This window comes from Mustelus asterias, chromosome 2 (assembly GCF_964213995.1).
Source record: "Mustelus asterias chromosome 2, sMusAst1.hap1.1, whole genome shotgun sequence".
Lineage (NCBI taxonomy): Eukaryota > Metazoa > Chordata > Chondrichthyes > Carcharhiniformes > Triakidae > Mustelus > Mustelus asterias.
Window position 1 is genome coordinate 133,527,551 of NC_135802.1, and position 22,836 is coordinate 133,550,386.

Sequence of the window (22,836 nt, forward strand, 5' to 3'; positions counted from 1 at the left end):
AGGCATATAAGATAATGAAGGGGCTGGATAGGGTAGAGGTGGAGAGGTTCTTTCCACTTAGAAAGGAAGCTAGAACCAGAGGGCACAGCCTCAAAATAAAGGAGGGTCAGTTTAGGACAGAGTTGAGGAGGAACTTCTTCTCCGAGAGTGGTGAATCTCTGGAATTCTCTGCCCACTGAAGTGGTGGAGGCTCCCTCGTTGAATATGTTTAAATCACGGATAAATGGATTTCTGATTGGTAAGGGAATTAGGGGTTCTAGGGATCAGGCGGGTAAGTGGAACTGATCCACTTCAGATCAGCCATGATCTTATTGCATGGCGGGGCAGGCTCGAGGGGCTAGATGGCCTACTCCTGCTCCTATTTCTTATGTTCTTATGATATCTTGAATTCTTCCCTTCCCATAATGTTTTTAAGAGTTCAAGGTATAGCTGAAAAAAAACACGTTTATATTGTATGAGAAGAGGAAGCTGATTGGTTGGTTGGCAAGTGGACTTTGGTCGAGGTGTTAACATGGAGAATGTACCAGTTGGTGGTGATTGACAATTAACTGCCAAACATTGTATGAAATTTAAACCAGGCAGTTTGATTCTGATCAAGGTATTGCCCTTGTGGAATGAACCAGCAATTGGTAGTCACTTGTTTAGCTGAAATGGGTGCAATGTGTGTACATGTTCTTTCTCTCTGCAAAGAACATGGCCCTTCTAGTACACACAAATGCACCACACTATGAGCCCGACTGACCATCTTAAATTTGTTGTCAATGTAATTCTTAGCACACTGAGGAATGTTTAGCAAATGTTGTCCAATTGCAGAATCACATCTGATGTTGGATGCTGTGTTTTGAATTTTGTAAGCATGGGGTATGATCTGTACCTTGCCCATTGCAAGCAGCCAATCTTTTGTATGTATGACCTACATATCTAGCATCACAGTGTACCACATCATTCATTTGTGTAATAAGCAGAATGTCTTTTTGGCTTGACAGTAGTATCCAGTTATTGGCAAATATCACGCCTGTTGCTGCACAGTAGCAGCATGAAGCAGCTAGCTTCTTCTGTTGCTCACCTTTTTGAGATATCTTGCCCTTCAAGAATAATCTGAGGTAGACTGAGCACATTTCAGGTCTGAAAGTGAAGGCCTTGGGTGATTATGCAGTGGGAAATGATCCGATCAGGATAGCCATTATTCCATAGGATGTCTTTGCACCCCATTTCAGCATCAAGCTGCATGGGACAAATGGATTAGATCCTATTTATGAGGATGTCAATAAGGCCAGTCTTATGACACATGGAACTGTAAGAATCCCAAGACATATATTGACCAGCGACGGTAGGCCTGCGGTATCCTATGGTAGAGAGCTCCCTGGCAGATTTCTCAACTAGTACGTCAAGGAAAGGGAGTTTATTTGGCTCTCTTTTTCAGCAATACTGAAGTTCTGTACTACCAAACAACTATTAGTTCTAGGTATGTCAAATCCTCTCTTTATTCCCATGCCTGCTTGAAACTAACTGTCATTATTAAGGCACTTTTCACTTGAGAAGCAGCAAATTCCTCTGTCAACTCCCATGCAGTCAGAATTTTGAGCATTTCAAGTTCAAGTGTTCATTCAAGAGTTGGTGGGGAATATTACTATGCTGAAGCTCTTGTGGAAACTTTTCCAGAAGGTTCTGTCATCATTCTTTGGGGGATTGAACTTCCATTACTCTTGTGGATGTGAAGTAATCTTTGTGGATTGGATCAATATGTACTTGTTTGAAGTCTTTAAAGAGATGCCTGATGATTAAGAAATTGGATACCCATGAAGCACAAGGGCCCTGCTCTGTTCAACTGCAAATTAAAGTACTTGGATCAATTGTAGGACTTAACCTGAAAGGCTACTCTACTGTTTGGACATGAGAACTACAAGAAATAATTGGACAACACTGACGGCTCAAATTGAACACTAATATCTTTGCTAGGTTTGAGCAAAACAATGCACCATTTAAAATACACCAGTTAACAATAGGCCCACGAATAATTCTCCCGTTAGGCTCAACTATGTTAGAGGGAATCATACATATGACCACCCAGTGAGCAGTCACCTCCCTGCTGATTGAACCCTGAGGCAGTTGACTAAACTGCTCAGGCTTAATCACCAAATCACTCTTTGCAATCGTTTTTATTTGTTTCTTTCTAAAGTAGGTAAGATGTTTCATTGACAAGATTATACTGTCTATCAAATTTCACTTTGAACTGCAGTTCCCCAATGAGGTGTCTAATTTGTTCATATCTCGGCATCAGAGACTGCCTTCATCATGAGCATCTGTTTCCATCTCTTTCAGTAACCCCATCCTTCGTGAACATAACAACTATGTTTCTATGGGCGGCACAGTGGTTAGCACTGCTGCTTCACAGCGGCCAGGGACCTGGGTTCGATTCCGACCTCAGGTCACTGTCTGTGTGGAGCTTGCACATTCCCCCTGTGTCTGCGTGGGTTTCCACTCCAGTTTCCTCCCACTGTTCAAAGACGTGTGGGTTAGGCGAATTGGCCATGCTAAATTGACCCTAGTGTCAGGGGGGATTAGCGGGATAAATATGTGGGGTTAGGGGAATCGGGCCTGTGTGGGATTGTGGTCAGTGCAGACCCGATGGGCCGAATGGCCTCTCTCTGCACTGGAGGGATTCTATGATCTCGGTATCAGAGATTGCCTTCATCATGCGCAACTGTTTACATCTTTCAGTAACCCCATCCTTCATGAACATGACAACTATGTTTCAGGTCTTTACCAGTAAATACAACTGCAGTTTCTTATCCTGATCTCTTGAATGCACTCTCTCTCGTGCGTTTGCACTTTCGCATTCACTCACTATCGCTCTCTATCATTCACACAAAGATGTGAAGATTTGGGGGATTAGTGAGGTTATGGGGATGGGGTGGGCCTGGGTACGATGCTCTGTCAGAGAGCCGGTACAAACTCAGTGAACCAAATGGCCTCCTCCTGCACTCTACGGATTCTATGATTCTAAGTGGTATGTTATGTAACGCCTTTTGAAAATCGGTATACACGTTAACTGTATTGCCCCATCCACTTTACTGTTACATCATAAACTCAAAATCAAATTAGTTAAACACAATTTTGTCCAAGATGTAAATTTTCTTCTGAATTATTATTTCTCCACCATTAAACTGACTTGGCTGTAATTGTTTTTTGAACATGTGTATCATTTGCAATCCTTTAGTGCCACCTTTGTATCCAATTTCTGCCATTTCTTCAATCTGTAATTGGGAATGCATTCCAGCTAGATCAGGTTACTTATCCATTTTAAGTACTGCTCCTTTAACTACTTTTATCTCATTCAGTACCCCACAAGGGCAGCATGGTGGCACAGTGGTTAGCACTGCTGCATCACAGCACTAAGGACCTGGGTTCGATTCCCGGCTTGGGTCATTGTCTGTCTGTGTGGAGTCTGCACATCCTCCCCGTGTCTGCATGGGTTTCCTCCCACAGTCCGAAAAGATGTGCTGGTTAGTTGGATTGGCCGTGCTAAATTCTCCCTCAATGTACCTGAACAGGCGCCAGAGTGTGGTGACTGGGGAATTTTCACAGAAGCTTCATTGCCATGTTAATGTAAACTTGTGACACTAATAAATAAACTTTATAAAAAGTTGTTGCTGTGATGACTTATTGATTGAAAAACTTCTAAGAAGCCATTGTTATTAACTTGGAGTATAATAAAAATGAGTTCACCTTGTCACTGTCAACACAATAGGGATGCAGAATACAATACAAAAGAAAAGCATCGAACGGACTACAAGTTGTAATTTAGTTTTGGTGTTAGGAGCTGCAATGCAGATTCACTTTAATGGTTTGTTCCTAATTTTGTATTCAACTTTTCGTCCATTATTTTCTTTTAAACTGAGCAAAAATGGTTTTGAATTTCTTTCTGCTCAAGTGGTAGAAATTAAGTGTTTCAGATTTAGTTATGGCAATTTGATCTTTTTAAAAATCTTTTTATAGGTACAGACCATTAATTACTCAGGAGATGATATTCGCATTGGAACAGCTAATGGAATGTTGTGGACAACTCAGAAGGTAAATCTATAAAGTAGCTTTTCATGGTTAACTTGTGGGTGGAAAGTCATCACATAATCTGACCATAATCTAATCTGTTTTCCTCGATCCAATTACGTGACTACTGAAAGATAAGGGTGGCACGGTAGCGCAGTGGTTAGCACTGCTGCTTCACAGATCCAGGGTCCCGGGTTCGATCCCCGGCTCGGGTCACTGTCTGTGTGGAGTTTGCACATTCTCCTCGTGTCTGCGTGGGTTTCCTCCGGTTTCCTCCCACAGTCCAAAGATGTGCGGGTTAGGTTGATTGGCCAGGTTAAAAATTGCCCCTTCGAATCCTAAGATGCGTAGGTTAGAGGGATTAGCGGGTAAATATGTGGGGGTAGGGTCTGGGTGGGATTGTGGTCGGTGCAGACTCGATGGGCCGAATGGCCTCCTTCTGCACTGTAGGGTTTCTATGATTTCTATGATTTATTAATGCTGTAGGAGTACAGAAACTATGAATTATGTATGAAAAGAAAGGAATTCAAAAATATCTGCCTTAGTTCTAAAACAGCATAATTTGTTCTGTCAATGTTAGTGGCAAGCAAATGATCATCCAAATATGCATAGAAACTCAGTGGAGTTGCATTGTGGGGTGTAGTGGTATCCATAGAGTCGAGAAAGTTGCAGATTCTGGCCTCACTCTACTTGATTTCTTTCTTTGAGCCATGTCTTGAAGTGGATAGTCCTATATGAGGAGTCTGTTATTTCCTGGAGACTAGGTACAGGATGCATTGGCAGGGACTAGTCATGTGCAGACGAGCAGTTCTACTGGTCTTTAGTAATAACAAAAAATGCTGGAAAAAAAACTCATCAGGTAGCATCTGTGGAGAGAAACGGTTAACATGTCAGGTTGATGCCTGTAAAGGGAGAAAATCCTAATAGGTTAGTAAAGATTTTTAAACCATTAGACATCAAGACACTGACAGAACTACCTACATTGTGTTAAATGACTTTAAAACAGACTTATAAGCTAACAAGAAAGCAGTTTATCCACATATGAAATGCAGTAAGAGATTTAAATAATTGATTGTGATTTAAAAACACATGCTGATATTTTGAATGTCTTAATGTATTTTTAAGAATCATTGTTTACTTTAGCCAAAGGCAGCTTGCTACAAAGCATCATGGTAAAGAGCATTAGGACTAAGCCATATTGTAGGGGAATATTGAAGCCTTGGAAATATACAGGTTTTATCAGCAGAGTTCCTAATGGAAAGAATATTCAGAACACTTAGTCAAACTTCATGAATAGGGTTTATTCACTGTCCAGATAAGATGGATGCCTGATCAGATGTGGAGTCATGTGTTAATCTGGTTTGGCAGTGACCTATAGGGGAACTTGTGGGAATGTACACTTTGAACTGTGTGGCTGGTGTCTGGCTACTAAGGGGATACAGGATGGTTGAGCTTGCCAAAGTCTGAGGAAACGTTCAGATTCTAAGGACTAATGAAATGCCATTAAGACAGAGGGCTAAAGTATATGACAGGTTCATTTATGTATATTGAAGATGATTGATCTAAAGCTAATGAAAGGCGGGAGTAATAAGAAAATCTATAATTGACCTGTTTTGAATTGTAAACGTCAGAACCCATTGGAGAGGTCTGGCTGCTCCATCTCGGGAGCTGCGCTGACCCTTTGATTTCTCCTTGCAGCTGCTGCTCAAAATAAAGGTTACATCTTTAAACTGAGACACTGGCTTCGTGAGTCTTGTATTGTCTGAAATTTCTGACAGTACCCGGCCACCTCAAACCCCACCAGTAGCCTTTTTGGCGATGAGCGATGGGCTAGAGTCACCAGAGTCTGAAGGCGAGACATGCCTCCTAAGAAAGGGTGAATATCTTTACCTTACCACCCGAGTTAGGTAGAAGGAGTAACGTGTCAAGTTGTCGGATCTGTAAGTTGACCTATCCAGGCGAGTGTTAGGGGTTGCGAAGGCAGTGTCACTGATTAAAGAAATCGCGCTTAAAGCAATTTGGGGGGTTGGGGTGGAGGGGGGGGAAGAGAGAAAACACACACACACAAAATGTTCAGTGCGTTTAATCCGAAAGGTCAGGGACAGACTCCCTGAGCCATAGTGCAGCGTATCAGTTTACACAAGAGGTTCGAACCAATTGGAGGGGGCAACGGTCAGCCTAGGCATTAGAAGTGCCCTGTGGGTGGGGGGTTGGGGGTGGTGTTTTTAAGTTATTGGGGTGTGAAACGCAGTAAGGGGTCCCCAGTAAGGAGAAGTTAGGAGGCAAAGATCGCTCTCGACGGGGAGCTGAAGACTTTGACCTAGAGAAATTCCCAGAGAGGGGTCTGACGAATTGAAAGAGAAAGCTGATAGAAATTAGACAGAGAGAGCGTGAGCTACACAGAAGAAGTTGGTAATACAAAATTGAAAAAGACCAAGATTGGAAGGTCTAGAGCACCCTCTTGTGGTCTTATAAGAATATGGCAGATATTGCAAATTTCAAATGGAGAAGAATCATAGAATCCTACAGTGCAGGAGGAGGCCATTTAGCCCATTAAGTCTGCACCGACCACAATCCCACCCAGCCCCTATCCCCATAACCCCATGCATTTACCCTAGCTAGTCCCCCTGACACTAAGGGGCAGTTTAGCATGGTCAATCAACCTAACCCGCACGTTTTTGGACTAATGAATTGGAAGATGTTACGATGGTAATAGAGCACGATAAATTAATCAGGCAAATGATACAGAACGGATATGATTCAGAGCTTCCGAATCCGAACAAAAAGTCTTGTGGAAAGGCCAGACTAAGCAGAAATCAGAAATGGCCGCGGTGATTCTCGCAGATGAGCAGTTCTACTGGTCTTTTGTAATAACAATAAAAAATGCTGGAATAAACCCAACAGACCAGGTGGCATCTGTGGAGCGAAACGGAGTTAACATTTCAGGTTGATGCCCTTTCAATATTGCATTAAATAGTTTCTTGAGATTTGCATTTAAATTAGCAATATTTATTTTGGCTTCACTGCAAAGTCAAAAATGTCCATAACTTTGATTTTCAAAATTGCAGATACACAGAGAGCTTGTATGTAATGCCACCTTGCACTTACTGGTATGCTCCAGCATGCATCATTTGATTTTTGAAGAGCAGTCACTTTGGTGATATTAATCATCCCAGTTAAGCAATTTATGAAAGTGCTGGCAAGGTGGTACTGGGCATTTCCCATTTTAGGCATCCACAGTCATCATCATGCACTCCTATGTCGGGTATAGCACAGCCAGATGCGAATAAAACTCCCTTGGCACTGCCTCAAGGACCTTAGATGACCATTCTCTGTCTTTGCCCTCCCACAAGAGAAATGTTTTCTAAAGCCTACCCTTTCATAAGTTTAAACTTGTGTCAGGTTAGTCCTCCACCTTTTTTCTGGAGAAAGCAGCCCCAGCTTGCTCAGTCTTTGATTTTAGATAGAGGTAGTAAATCTGGTGTATAGGATTTGGGCTACCTTTTGGGTTTCATCCTAAATTATTCCTCAAGTTTTTAAGAGTTTATTCCTTTGCATGCACAGCGTTATCAGACCCAACTTGCAAATTATGCACAGTGGCAAGTGGTAGGAAAGAAAATAATTGATCTCTTCCAAATTGTTGAAGTAAGTTACAAAATTTTTTAAAAGTTTATTTATTATTATCACAAGTAGGTTTACATCAACACTGCAATGAAGTTACTGTAGAAAATCCCCTAGCTAACACTGGTGCCTGTTCGGGTTCACTGAGAGAGAATTTAGCGTGGCCAATGCATCTAACAAATGTGTTCTTATTTAGAATATCCTAATGGTGTACAATAGTCTATTTAATTGACTTAATATTTGAGTGTTGTCTCGGCAGGTTTTGATTACAGTTCCTCTAGCTCTCCTGCAGAAAAACACCATTCAGTTTTATCCGCCTCTATCGGAAAGGAAAATTAAGGCCATCAACAGTCTAGGCCAAGGGATAATTGAAAAGGTAAGTGCAAGTTGAATAAAATTGGGTGCCAACAGCAAATTTCTTACCACTGATGTCAGTTGAAAATACAAAATGCCCCAAGAAACTACGCTAGATTTTAATAGACTATGTGCAAACTTGTCAAATTGAGTTATGCATCTAAATATATTACTTTTCTTTTCAATGTAAAGCAATTTGAATGAATATCACTTATTCACTTTACATAATCATCAGTCCACTGCTGTTGGAAGATTCATGTCTGATTCGTGGAAGATTGGTTGTTTAGCTAGTGGTCAAGATCAGGGAGGATAGTCTTATGCAGTTGAATTGGCAGCTTGTAATCTCTGTATTTGTAAAAAGGCTAGTCTTTTTCCTGGGAATAAGTGAAAAATATGAGCTGTAGTCTCTTGGTATTCCTGGAGCAGGGCAATCCTTCAGAATTTTAGGCTTGTAGTTGATTAACTGATGTTGCCCTATCATATATATATCTGGGTCTATCTTGGTTCACCAATTTTTCTACTACTGTGCAACTGCTATGGAGGTTATGAGTTAATACTGTTATGTGTGAGGTCCTAAAGATGATTTTCAATCCCCATTCACTCATTTTTGGGGAGTCAATGTTTTGTTTTATTATTTGCATGGCCTGTTCTATTCAATAACAACTTTTAACCAATTTTGAACACATGCACACCTCAGCAGGAATATTAGCAGAACAGGGTGACAATGGAGAGAGGTATCTTGACATGAGGCATCAAAACACCTTTTAAGCAGACCTGTAAATGAGAGAGGGCATACTGGCTAAATGGATAAATAAGGGTGCTGTGCCAATTATAAGATCTTGATTACAAATTTTAGGTGCACCAGACATTGATCCATGTAGCTAACAGTCTAAGGGGAATTACTGGTGGTTGCTCAAAAACCAGCTAAAGAAATCTTTAATGCTTGCCGCCAATCCAGATAAATATGGAAACTAATAGATATCCCGGCATCCCCCAACTGGGATGCATCCAAGTTCAGTGTCATCAATAAAGTTGACAAAAATATTGTTTTGTAACTGAGGAAAGGAATAGGAATTAAAAGTTCTGAATGAACAGTGGAAACTTTATAGGTGATTAAACTAGTTATATTTTAAGTCATTTTTTATATTAAATTACATTTTAAGTCACTTTTTATATTGGAGAATTAGGGGGAGTGGAAAGTAGACATTATTTAAAAAATGCATTGTTCAATATTAATGAAAGCTTTAGTTTAATAAATTGACTACATTGTGGTGAAAAGTCTCTTTTCAAACTGGTGTGATGTAATGAAAGAATTGCGGGGGTGAAGTGGGGGAGAAATACATTTTGTTAAAGACTTAGTGATTTATAATTAACTAAATAGATGGAGTCTCTCATATCTTCCTTGGATGAACATCACAGACTGGGGAAATGTAGGTGCTGTGTGCTTGAATCTTTGGAAACAGACAGACACATTTCTACGAATACAATTAGTTCACAAATAGGAGATAAACCAGGTTGCTGGCCAAGGAAGAATGTTGTCCGATCTGGAGATTGAGCTGGGTGAAGATTTTTTAAAATTGTCATTTTTGTAGTATTTATAATCAGGAACTGTGCAATTAAATTGTGAGCTGTATGTGTACATAGCTAGGAGGATCTGTAAAATACAGTGATCTAATAAACGAAAATGGCAATGGGGATTTGATGAATAGAAATTATTTGCAGAATCGGAAAGATGGGAAGAAAGCTAAATGCTATAAAGCAAGCGGAAAAGATAAATATATAAAATAAAATCACTAATTAGGTCTGAAAGGATAACGTTGAAATTAGCCAAGTAGGCGACATCAACATTTAAGGGGTCCACATTGCAATTAAAAAAAAAACCTGGTACACACAAATAATCAAAATAAATGGGAGTAAGAGAATTGTAAACTAAAAATAGATTTTATGTAAATATGTAGATCTGCTGTGTTTGTGTATCTCTCTCTCTGGCTTGTGCTTTTTCTCTCTAACACATGCTTTCCCTCTCCATAGAACCATAGAAAATTACAGCTCAGAAACAGGCCTTTTGGCCCTTCTTGTCTGTGCCGAACCATTTTATGCCTAGTCCCACTGACCTGCACTTGGACCATATCCCTCCACACCCCTCTCATCCATGAACCCGTCCAAGTTTTTCTTAAATGTTAAAAGTGACCCCGCATTTACCACTTTATCCGGCAGCTCATTCCACACTCCCACCACTCTCTGCGTGAAGAAGCCCCCCCTAATATTCCCTTTAAACTTTTCTCCTTTCACCCTTAACCCATGCCCTCTGGTTTTTTTCTCCCCTAGCCTCAGCGGAAAAAGCCTGCTTGCATTCACTCTATCTATACCCATCAAAATCTTATACACCTCTATCAAATCTCCCCTCAATCTTCTACGCTCCAGGGAATAAAGTCCCAACCTATTCAATCTCTCTCTGTAACTCAGCTTCTCAAGTCCCGGCAACATCCTCGTGAACCTTCTCTGCACTCTTTCAATCTTATTTACATCCTTCCTGTAACTAGGTGACCAAAACTGTACACAATACTCCAAATTCGGCCTCACCAATGCCTTATATAGCCTTACCATAACACACCAACTTTTATACTCGATACTCCAATTTATAAAGGCCAATGTACCAAAGGCACTCTTTACGACCCTATCCACCTGTGACGTCACTTTTAGGGAATTCTGTACCTGTAATCCCAGATCCCTCTGTTCAACTGCACTCTTCAGAGTCCTACCATTTACCCTGTACCCTCTCATTGCCTATCTGGTTGTCTGTCTCTCTGGCCATCTGGCACCTGCTCTCTCTCTCTTCCCTTCTGTCTACCTGGTGCCAGGGTAAAGGACATCATTGAGGGGGTGCTGAACATTTGAGGAGTGATGGGTGTAATGTCCTGACTATGTTAGGGGTTGTGAGCTTTGAGTTTAGTTTAGGTTTTGGTTCTTGTGGGTTGTAAGTAATTTCGGGCAGAGTGACATTCCGACTCACTTTTTAATCCATTGCTTGCTTGGATATTGATCATAACTCATTTTCTGAAGTAGCCAATTTCTTGAACAGGTTTTGTTTGGCCTTTTAGATTGCCTTACAGTTTCCATACAAGTTCTGGGAGAAAAAAATTCAGGGAGCAGACTTTTTTGGCCACATCCCTCCTAGTCCCAATAAACGTGGGCTTTTTGGTGTATTCTACGAAATGGATCCACAAGTAAGTAAATTGATTTTGTTTTTTAGGACTAATTTTGTGTTTAATACATTGACCAATTTCCTAAAGCTAAAATAAAGTGAAAAATTTGATATAAAAAATATGGTTGTAATAACAAAAATAATAAGTAGGGAAAAATAACCAAAGTAAGTTGGACTTTATTTTAAAGAGAAAATGTCTCCTCACTCCTTACTTACTATCCTAAGTATTGGGGGCAAGCATGTGGCAACTAGTCTGTCAAACATAATTGACTGCTATGATATTGCAGAACTGATTTCGCAACATGCTAAAGCCAATGGTGGTTTGAATTGGCAGTATTTACATTGTTGTTTAATTCAGAGCACTGATAAAAGGGAAACTACTGCATGTGCCCAAGTAAGTTCAATGTTAACATCCCCTTCAGTTTTGACAAGGATGATGTTTCATTTTGCATCAAATTCTCAATCGTCTGAAATCTGTTTGTTTGTCTATGTCCAAGGCTAATGTTGGTATGGATCTAGAAAGGAATTAACAACAGGGAAGACCAAAAATAAAGTAGTGAACTGCTGCTGACATCATTTTGTGGCTCTGATTGTTCTTCAAATCTATCCTAGTACTGTAATGCCAACTAGTTGACAGGGACTTATTCCATACATTACCATGTACTTGCAGAACTGCAACAAGCCATTGCTCCCATTAGGCCAATGTCTTTGTTAATGCTCCAGGACAGCCTTTTCCTGCTGTCTATTTACTTGAAGGTTGAGCATTTTTAAGAATAAATAACTCAGCTGTAACAACAACTTTAGTATTCTACAATATTCCATTGTGATATTGTAGCCTGCAGAAAACCGTCATCCCGGCTTCTAGATGGTGTAAATTGAAGCCAAAACAACTAGGGGGCCAAGTGCTGATTGGTGCACTGTATTCGGTGTTGACTTTACAAATCTGTAAAGATGTGCCTTGGCCAATATTTCCTCTACTTTTTCCATCCATGTGTGGAATGAATCCTATCACGTGCCCCAATATCAAGGTAATGTGCACCATCAATAGAAACAAAGGACCTATTTGCCTTTGTTTAGACATGACTATTAAAATTATGTACTTTCAGTAACTTTCATAGGCCACCTTAACCCAACAAAATCTCACTATACCAAGCTGTATCTCATTTGAACTTGATTGCTTTAAAATGTATTAGCTGATAATACAGCATATTACCAGTTGTTGATATACTGCAGTGTTTTGATGTGCGTATGACCAGAAATTCACAAAGAGCTTGCATTTAGACACTTGCCTTTCACCACCTAAGGATGTTCCATGGTTCTTTATAGCTAGTGAAGTACAGCCATCCCTCGTTTAGCACATATAGTCATAGAGATTTACAGCATGGAAACAGGCCCTTCGGCCCAACTTGTCCATGCCACCTTTTTTTTTAAACCACTAAGCTCATCCTAATTGCCCACCTTTGGCCCATATTCTTCTATACCCATCTTACCCATGTAACTGTTCAAATGCTTTTTAAAAGACAAAATTGTACCTGCCTCTACTACTACCTCTGGCAGCTTGTCCGGACACTCACCATCCTCTATGTGAAAAACTGTCCCTCTGGACCCTTTTGTATCTCTCCCCTCACCTTAAACCAATGCCCTCTAGTTTTAGACTCCCCTACCTTTGGCAAAAGATGTTGACTATCTATCTTATCTATGCCCCTCCATATTTTATAGACCTCTACAAGATCACCCCTAAGCCACCTCCGCTCCAGGGAAAAAAGTCCCAATCTATCCAGCTCTCTTTACAACTCAAACCATCAAGATCCTGTAGCATCCTAGTAAATCAAGTAACACGGCTGCTAAACAAAAGCATGTTAAATGAAAATCACTTTCCCATAAAGCATTACATTCCTGGTCTGTAGTTTTTACATTACCTGAATATTGCTGAAGAGAGAGACTGTTGTTGATTGGTTGGCAAGTCGACTCTGACCAATATGTCACCATGGAGAACCCAATGTTAATATCCCCTTCACAGCAAAATTTAAAGTCCCCTTGCCAGTCAACCAGTATCCTTTTCTCCTGGGGTATAAATTGTTGAGATGGTTTGTAATTTGGCATTCTTGTGTCTGGTGTGATGCGTACAAGACGAAAAGTTTTGGCTCTCTTCAGCAATGTTCAATTTTTGCATTAAAAACCAATTGGTTACCGTGAACCAAACGGTCCCAAAAACCCTTTTACTAATTCTTAATGACAACTTACCAGCTCTTAACTTGCTTCCTACCATTGATTCACTGCCTCTCCTGACTTGCTGCAAAGACCCCGTGAGAGGTGACATGCCTAAGGTGCAACATGGGCCCGTGCCCTTAGCTTGCAGCTTTTGCCTTTGCCTCTACCAGAAGCAGCGTCTCTCTCCATCTCATGTGACCACTTTTTGCTTGTGTCTTGTGTGTGAGCGCATGGTTATTTTGATGTTCCGAATCTGGAACGTCCACCATGTGCTCTGCTTTGGGACAAAGTTCCAGCAGCTTAGATCCAAAAAAATTAATTCCCTAAACCTCGCTCTTCCCCTTTAAATTGGTCTTTAAAACCTACTTCCATGGCTAAGCTTTTAGTACTAATAGCTCCTTATGTTTTTTCTTATTTGCCCATGGGATGTAGGCACTGCTGGCTAGGCCAACATTTATTGCCCGCTCAGTGTAAGATTTTATCTAATAAATGTTCCAGTGAATTGCCTTTAAAACCCTAAAAGTTTCATGATTGGGAGGGTTTGCAGTCGATTAAGAGCTACACTCTTGACATTTGTCCCTAACATCAGCACCTCTCATTAAACATTACCCTCTCCAATGCTCCTTCTTTCTGTTTATAGAGTGCACTACTGAAGAGAATAACTTGTGATTTTCCTTGCGACAGATTTTGCCAAGTGTCTTCACAATGCAGTTCGGATCTTGTAGCCCTTTAGTGCACCAGCGCTGCATGGGGGGGCAAGAGTGCGGCCAAGGACGGACTACATCACTCCGAGTGCACACTGTCAAAGCAAATGGCTTGCAACTTAGAAGGAACCTGAGTCTGGGCTTGTAGCCAACTAGGAGATGGACTGCATCAGCATCATAAGAGTTGCTGGTGCTTAAGGAAAAGATCCATATCAAATAAGGTGTTTAAGGATGAGATCCATATTCGTACCAGATAGGCAAAACCTGCTGCAGTTACACCTCAATATTGTGCATTAGTCCAAGCAAATAGTTTTCAGAATTTGAGTGATAAAGCTCAGGAGCATCTTTGTCTGCATGACTCTTCTAGACCTGGAACTGTTTCCATGCAGGTGTTCACTCTTGCTGAGCTTAAGAGTCAAAGGTCTTTGAGTTTGAACTTGACCGTAGAAAGGCAATAAATATATCAATGGCATTACTGCTTAAAACTTTTGTGTTCAGCTGCATTAATTTTTTGAGGATTTTTTCCTTTGTCAGCAAGTCCTGGATTATTTTTAAGTCTGCTGTGTTAATTCCAGTTCTATATGTTTTGAAACTTTCACAGGGTGAGCATTGTGTTCTGATGTCTGTGATCAGTGGAGATGCAGTGGCCTTAATTCGGGATATGCAAGAACAACAAGTGGTGGAATTATGTATGAACGTCCTGCGAGAACTTTTTAAGGAAGAGGTAATTCAATGCAGAATTTAAATACCATTTTAAAAAAAAACTTTTGTAAAAACCGTTTTTTCCCCCTGAAACATTTCAAGGAATATTAGCAATTCTTGTGGAGATCAATTGTTTGTACCTGCATAATAGATACAACATTCTGGGCAAATTCTTGTGTTGCAAAAAATAATGTTGAAGCATCATGCCAGTGTTCAGATTGAAAGAAAGGCAGGATTACGAATATTGATATAATATTTCGAAGGCTTGGCATGCTGATATTGGATACATTCCAAAATGTGTTAAGTTTGTATAATTGCAAATTTCACTGTTGCTTAAAGATTCTTATGTTCAAAAGTTTTCAGAGCTAAGAACAAAGGTAGTAGTAGCTCAAGCAGATAATACAGCCCATTGTACCTGCTCACCCATTCAATAAGATCATAGCTGATTTTCTGCATCATCTCCTCTTTGCATCCTATCTCCATATCCCTTGATTCTGATAGTATCCAAAATTCCATCAATAATTCTATCAATCTTAAACAGCCTAATTAACTGGTTAGAGAATTCCAAAGATTTGCAACTCTTGAGTAAAGATATTTCTCCTGATCTCAGTCCTGGTTGACCAATCCCTTATCCTGAAGTTCATGATACTTCAGCCAAAGAAAACAATCTTTCAGTACTCTCAAGTTCTCTCTGAATTTTATGTTTCACTGAGATCACTGCTCATTCTTCTAAACTCCTGAAAATATAGACTCATTCAGCTCAATTTTTCTTGATAGGACTGTCCACTCATACCAGTAATCAATGTAGAGAAGCTTTGTTGCATCCTCTAAGCAAGTATATAGTTCCTTAGGTAAGGACACTAGAATTATACATAGTACTCCAGGTGCGATCCCATTAAAGCTCTAAATACTTGAACACGACTTCTTTGCTCTGATAGTTGAGAAAGATCAAACATCATTTGTCTTCCTAATTTTTTGGTGTACCTGCATATTAATTTTCTGTGATTTGTTTGCAAGGACTCCCAGATCTTCTGGCCTCACTTTTTAAATTTTCCTATTCTTCCTATCACATTTCCTAATGTTATGCTCCATTTGCAACCTTCTTGCTCAATCACTTAAACAATTTGTAACCCTTCAAAACCATTTGCATCTACCTCAAAGCTTACTTTCTCATCAAGCTTTGGATCATCAGAAAACTTGGATATGGTAAACCTGAACCTCTCGTGTAAATCATTGATACAGATTGTAAATAGCTGAGCCTTATGCACTGGTCTTTGCAGCACTCCACTAGTTTCACCCTGTTAAAACAAAAATGATCCTTTTATTTATTGGGTCCATTAACCAATCCTCAATCTCCAAGATGATATCTTAATCCCAATTCCATGAGCCCTAAGGTTATGCAAAAACCTGTCACATCTTTTTGAACACCTTTTAAAAATTCAAATATGCTAGAGGCTATGATAGGATAAAGGAAAAGAAATTGGCTACATCATTGTTATACAGTCAGCTAGATTTCACTCTTATCATGATACAGAGACCCATTAAAGTACTCATCCAGAAACCAGAATGAATTTAACTTAAGCCGTGTTGTACTACACAGACAGCTTGTTACATTTGCAGTCTAGGATCAGAGTTTATTTATTGAGTGTGTGCATAGTCACAGAGCCAAACAATGGCTTTGTCAGAAGCTAGATGAAGTTCTTCAAGCCTGCCTTCAAGTTTAGACAGTGGATCATCCGCGATGAGTTATTATTTGGACTGCAGCTCAGCTGCAACCTGGATGGTCTTGACAATATCACTGCTACTTGGTGGTCAGTCTAAAAATGGTTTAAAAGAGCCCACTGTTGCTTTTGGAGACCAAACCCAGGTGAACAAACAATGGAATCTGTGCTGAGAGAATGGCTTCTGATGGATATTTTCTTCTGGCAAGTCTGTTCCTCCTTGATGTGGTGGGTTTAACCATATGGGGTGGAGTGAGGGAAGCATACTGTTAGTGGGTTGAGAAGGCCATTGAATAAGGCAGAGTCGGAGTGGAGTAGACTGTTGCAATAAATTTCCCGAGTAACAGGGTGGCTGATGTTGCTCATGTCTGGCAACTGAGTTGGTCAAGAATACCTGTAATGATGTGATTTGTTGAGTTGAGTTTCACATTGAAAAGTTGGCTGTGGACAAATTGGTACCACTTTGGGGCACATTATTCTGCAGTTGAGTATACCATGGCATGAGTAGAAGATATTAGGGTCTTGGGCAGTGATCCCCAGGAGGTACTGGACAGTTTACTGAGAAGGTTAAAAGCCTTTCTCTCCTTACAGATGCTGCCAGACCTGCTGAGATTTACTCTTTTGGTTACTGAGAAGGTTGTTGCGTGTTTTAATTTTTTGTTGTTTTGAGCAGCCAAGAGGAGGTTCTATCAAGAGTAATATGTAGACTGGAGAGGATTGTACTTGAGTCTCTAGCCATCCAAGGCAATGTTTAGTTTCCTCTTAACATTGGAATTATGAAGATGGAATGTGCTAGACTCTTGACTGTCTGGCAATCACCCATTCCCCCTTTGCCTGTACAGTGCGATCACCTCTCTAAATGTGCTATCCGCAGTTCTTAGCCTCACCGAAGCACCACAGTGATACCTGCTGTCACTTGAGTTCTAAAATCCGGAGCTCACGTTTCTGCAGCTGGTTATGCTTCCTTCATCATCTCAGCCATAGGAGGCAGCATCCACGATTTTCCAAATGTTACAGGATGGGCATTTTGGGTCTCTGAACTGCCTTGCAATGCCTTCCTTTACTCCTCAGAATATTTGTTATAAATTGGACACCAGAAGCCTCTCCCTTACTGCTCCTTGTAAGCTTTATTGCTACTAGTAAACCTACTACCAACAAAACCTTAGAATTACTACTAAATTATTCGAGTTTGAAAGATAAATAATCAAAATAGTCACTAACCAATCATTTACCTGTTGATGTCACACTTTGACTTTTATTTCTCAGTTTACAGATTGAGCCCCAACCACTCAAATTCATCTGTGCTCTTTTAAACTCAAAAGTTAAGATAGCTACTTATGTGAACAGCACCTCCACCTTCCTTCCACGCAAACTAAATACTTGCTAACTTACTGGCTGGCCAAAAATGAAAGACGAGTCTTAGGAGAAAAAGCTTGTGCTTTCAAGAGCATGGCAGTAATAATTGGTCATTTCAACTGTTGGCTCTTTCTGAACAGTGCATTTGTTTTTCTTTTCCAATGCCAGTAGCTTCCGCTGCATTTAATTCTCATAAGTAATTTAGATGGTGCATTTACACTTCTGTAAAGTTTAAATCTTGTTGATGAATTTCAGTTTGAAATTCAGTAAAGCTGCAGGTTGTCATGTCATGAGCAAGTATGGTTAATGACACCAGGATTATGGAATACAAATATTAGTTATTACAGTTCCTTGACCGTTATCCAGCCTCTGTGTTACTTTAGAGTTGTGAAGCTTGCATCATGGTCAGTGGCAGAGCACATCTTGCATGTTAAACTTCAAAGTGCAGTTTTTCGATTTAAGGAGTTAGCATGAAAAGTGTCAATCTAACTCATGACTCATAGGTGCACCTCAAATAACCAACATTCAAACTCATAGAATCATAGAAACTCTACAGTACAGAAAGAGGCTATTCGGCCCATCGAGTCTGCACTGACCACAATCCCACCCAGGCCCTACCCCCATATCCCTACATATTTTACCCACTAATCCCTCTAACCTACGCATCTCAGGACACTAAGGGGCAATTTTAGCATGGCCACAGCTTGGCCCAATTTATCAATATTATGTTTTAGTTTTATGTTGTCCTCAACATTATCTACAATGCTGCCCAACAATGCTGCATATGGACAAAGACAGTATATGAGGAGTTGCATATGGTATTGAAAATTATACAATCAGTGGACATCCCTATTTCTAACATTATGATGGCGGGAAGATCATTGAAACAGCTGAAAATGGTTGGGCCGAGGATACTGCCCTAAGGAACTTAACAATGTCTAGAAGCTGAGATGATTGGCCTACATAACAACCACAGTCATTTTCCTTTGTTCTAACCACTGGAGAGTTCTCCCCTCCTTCTGTTAACTTCAATTTTGCTAGATCTCCGGGTGCCACAACTGGTCAAATGGTGCCTTGATGTCAAGAGCAGTCACTCAATCACTGTAACACTACAATCTGCACTCTCTTCTTCTCTTAAGAACAGTATGTTTTGTCTATATAACATGCAAGAAACAATAATTTTCACTGTATACTATATGTGACAATAAATTGAGTCAAAAAATCACCTGATTGCTTTGGTACAGCACTTTTGTCATGTTTGGACTAAGGCTGTAGTGAGGTCTGATGCTGAGTGGCCCTGGCAGAACCCACAGTGAGAGTCAGTGAGCAGGTTATTGCGGAGTAAGTGCTACTTGATAGCACTGTCAATAATGCTGTCTATCATTCTGCTAATGATTTAGAGTAGGCTAATGGGGCAGTAATTAGGTGGATTGGATTCACAAAATCATGGAATTGTCTCGGCACAGAAGGAGGCCATTTGGCCTATTGTGTCTGCACCAGTTCTCCAAACGGGCATTGTGGCTTAATGCCATTCCTGTGCCTTTTTCCCCATGCTCCTGTACATCTTTATTCAAGTACTTATCTAATGCCGTCTTGAATGCATCAGTTGAACCTGCCTCCACCACACTTCCAGGCAGTACATTCCAGATCTGAACCACTCGCTGTGTGAAAGTTTTTTTTTTTCACATCACATTTGCTTCTTTTACAAATCACTTTAAATCTGTGCTCTCTTGTTCTTGATTTTATTTCTCCCTATCTACTCTGTCCAGCCCCCTCATGATTTTGACCATCTCTATCAAATCACCTCTTAGCCTTTTCTCGAAGGAGAACAGTCCCACCCTCTCTAGCCATTTAACAAGTTTCTCATCCCTGGAGCTACTCTTGTAAACTTCTGCACTCTCTCCAGTACATTCACATCCTTTAACATGGTGTCTAGAACTGTACACAATCCTCCAGCAGAGATATAACTAATGTCTTGTATAGATTCAGCATAACCTCCTTGCTTTTGTATTATATGTCCCTAGAATACTATATGCTTTATAATTGTTCTTTCCACCTGTCCATGCCACCTTCAGTGATCTATGCACATATACATTCAGGTCCTTCTGCTCCTGCACCCCTTTAAGAATTTTACCTCTTATTTAGTATTGTCTCTGCATGTTCTTCCTACCAAAATGCATCACCTCATACTTCTCCACTATGAACTTCATCTGACACCATCTGCCCATACCACAAACTTGTCTATGTCCTTCTGAAGTTGTACACTGTCCTCTTCACAGTTTACAATACTTCCAAGTTTTGTATCATCTACAAATTTTGAAATTGTCCAAGATCTAGATCATTAATACATATCACGAAAATAAAGAGTCCCAATACTGACCCTTGGGGAACACTACTACAAACCTTCCTCCAAAAAATATTCATTGACGATTACTTTCTACTTCCTATTATTCAGCTAATTTTGTATCCACATTGCTACTGTCCCTTTTACTTCATGGGCTATAACTTTTTCACAAGTGTAGTGCTGTGCAGGCCACATTGTCCATTTCTATTTGCCCTTTTGAAGATGATGGTGAGCTGTTGTCTTGAACTTCTGCAGTCCATCTGGTGCAGATATATCCACAGTGCTATTAGGAAAGGAGTTCTGGGATCTGGGAGTTCTGAGCACTGTATTGAATGCCTTCTGCAAGTCCATGTACATCAAATCAAAAAGCATTATCCTCATTGACCCTTTCTGTTACCACTTCCAAAAAATACAAGTTAGTTAACCATGATTTCCCCTTTAGAAATCCATGTTGGCATTTCCTAATTAATCCATATTTTTCCATGTGACTATCGGGTCGGTAAGCTCAGTTGGCTGGATGACTGGGTTAGTGATGTAGATCAACACCAACAGTGCCCATTCAATTCCCATACTGGCTAAGGTTATTTATGAAGGCCCACCTTCTCAACATTGCCCCTTGGTGATCCTCTGGTTAAATCACCACCAATCTATAGTCACCTGGGACTATGGCAATTTTACCTTTTTATCTTTACTAATTCTATCCTGAATAATTCTTGAAGCTTGCCCATCACTGATAAACTGACTGGTCTGTAATTGCTGGGGCTATCCTTACAACTGTTATTGAACAATTCTCCAGTCCACTGGCACCTCCCCTGAGTCTAGAGAAGACTGGAAGATTGTGACCAGTGTTCCTGCAATTTCCATTCTCACTTTTCTCAATATTCTTGCATGTATCTCATCGGACCTCCTGCTTTGTCAACTTTCAGTATCAACAACCTATTCAACACTTCCTCCTGATCAATTTTGAACCTTTCGAGGGAGCATCTATTTCCTTGGTAAAGACCAATGTAAAGTATTCATTAATACCTCAGCAATACCCCCTGACCCCATGTGTAAATTCCCTTTTAGGTTCCTAATCAGTCTTACTCTATTTATCACCCTTTTTACTATTTATGTGCCTATGGAAGATTTGGGATTTTCTTTGTTGGCTGCCAGTCTGTTCTCATTATTCCTCTTCACTTTAATGAATTTTTTCACTTCCCCTTTGAACCTTGGTTCTCAACTGTATTTTCCTGACACCTGTCACAAACCAATCCTTTCTTCCTTATCTTAATTTCTATCTCCCTTTTCATCCAGGAAGGTCTGGATTTGTTTGCCCTACCTCCTTTTCCTTTTAAGGGAATATACCATGAGTGTGTCCGGCCAATTTCTGTTTTGAAGGTAGCCCTTTGTTCATCTGCAGTTTTTCCTGCCATCCTTGCGTTCCATTCTAACCAGCTCAGCTCCGTTCTTGCCCCATTGAAGTTGGCTCTCCTCGAGTTAATTATTTTTACTCTGGATTGCCTATTTTCCTTTTCTATCGTCATTCTAAAGGTTACAATAAATACAATGATCACTGTCTCCTAAATGTTCCCCACTGACACTTGATCAAATTGGTCCACATCATTTACGAGAATCAGGTTCAACGGGACATCCTTTCTTGTTGGACTGGACACATACTGTTGTAGAAAATTTTCCTGAACACAATTTAGGAACTTTTGTCCCCCTCTGCTCTTTACTACTGTCCCAGTCCACATTCAGATAATTAAAGTCTCCCATTAAAAATACTCCATAATGCTTGCATCTCTGTAATGTCCCTGCAGATTTGATCTTCTACATTCTTCTCACTAGTTGGCGGTCTATAGGCTTTATCGAACAACATAATCGCACCCTCTTTGTTCCTTAGCTCTAGCCAAATTGATTATGTCCTTGAATCCACTGGGACATCCAATTATAGCTGACTTTGTTAGGAACAAAAGGTATTTATTGATAATTAGAAACTAATTACAGGAGGTTGCAGCCCTCGGCTACCTGGAGTAGCGCTCCAGCCTTTACATGTTTATTATATGGCTGCCAGATGTATTCTGACTGACTTCATTCACCCTGTGGAGTGATCACCCACTCTCAGTTCCCATTGGTCCATCAAGTCAGGTGACCACTTTTGCTGTACTGTCTTAGGGACAGACACCACATACACAACATCCCTCCCCCTTTAACTTTCTTATACAAACTTAAAAATTGAATTACTCAACCTACATTCTAAATAAATATTATATACAAAGTTAGACATTAGTAAATTGAGGTAGCAATTGTTCAACGAAGGGATCTTAGATCTTGCATTTAACATACTTTTAGAAAACTCTAACTACAAATATGGGATTCTTACATAAAAGTCTGCTGTTTCCTGAGTTCTGTCCTAGTCTGTACACTGATCACGGACTATATACTTAACTCTGTGGATGGCATCACTCTCCAATTCTTCATTGATCCTTTTCTCTGTTGAGTATCTTATTCTACAATGCATGCAGGTACCTTCTTCACACTATAACACAGTCTTATGTCTTGACAGTTCTTGCACAATATCAGTTT

At 40.2% G+C, this 22,836-nt stretch overlaps 1 protein-coding gene across 1 annotated transcript in view; it reads left to right on the top strand.

Annotated features, from left to right (window-relative positions):
- The window catches only part of kdm1b (lysine demethylase 1B), a 121,696-nt gene that overhangs the window by 86,330 nt on the left and 12,530 nt on the right, over positions 1-22,836 (top strand). The window contains exons 16-19 of the mRNA XM_078241908.1: positions 4,000-4,074; positions 7,931-8,047; positions 11,127-11,252; positions 14,747-14,869. Coding sequence (XP_078098034.1) covers positions 4,000-4,074; positions 7,931-8,047; positions 11,127-11,252; positions 14,747-14,869 — 441 coding nt within the window. The remainder of the gene's footprint in view (positions 1-3,999; positions 4,075-7,930; positions 8,048-11,126; positions 11,253-14,746; positions 14,870-22,836) is intronic.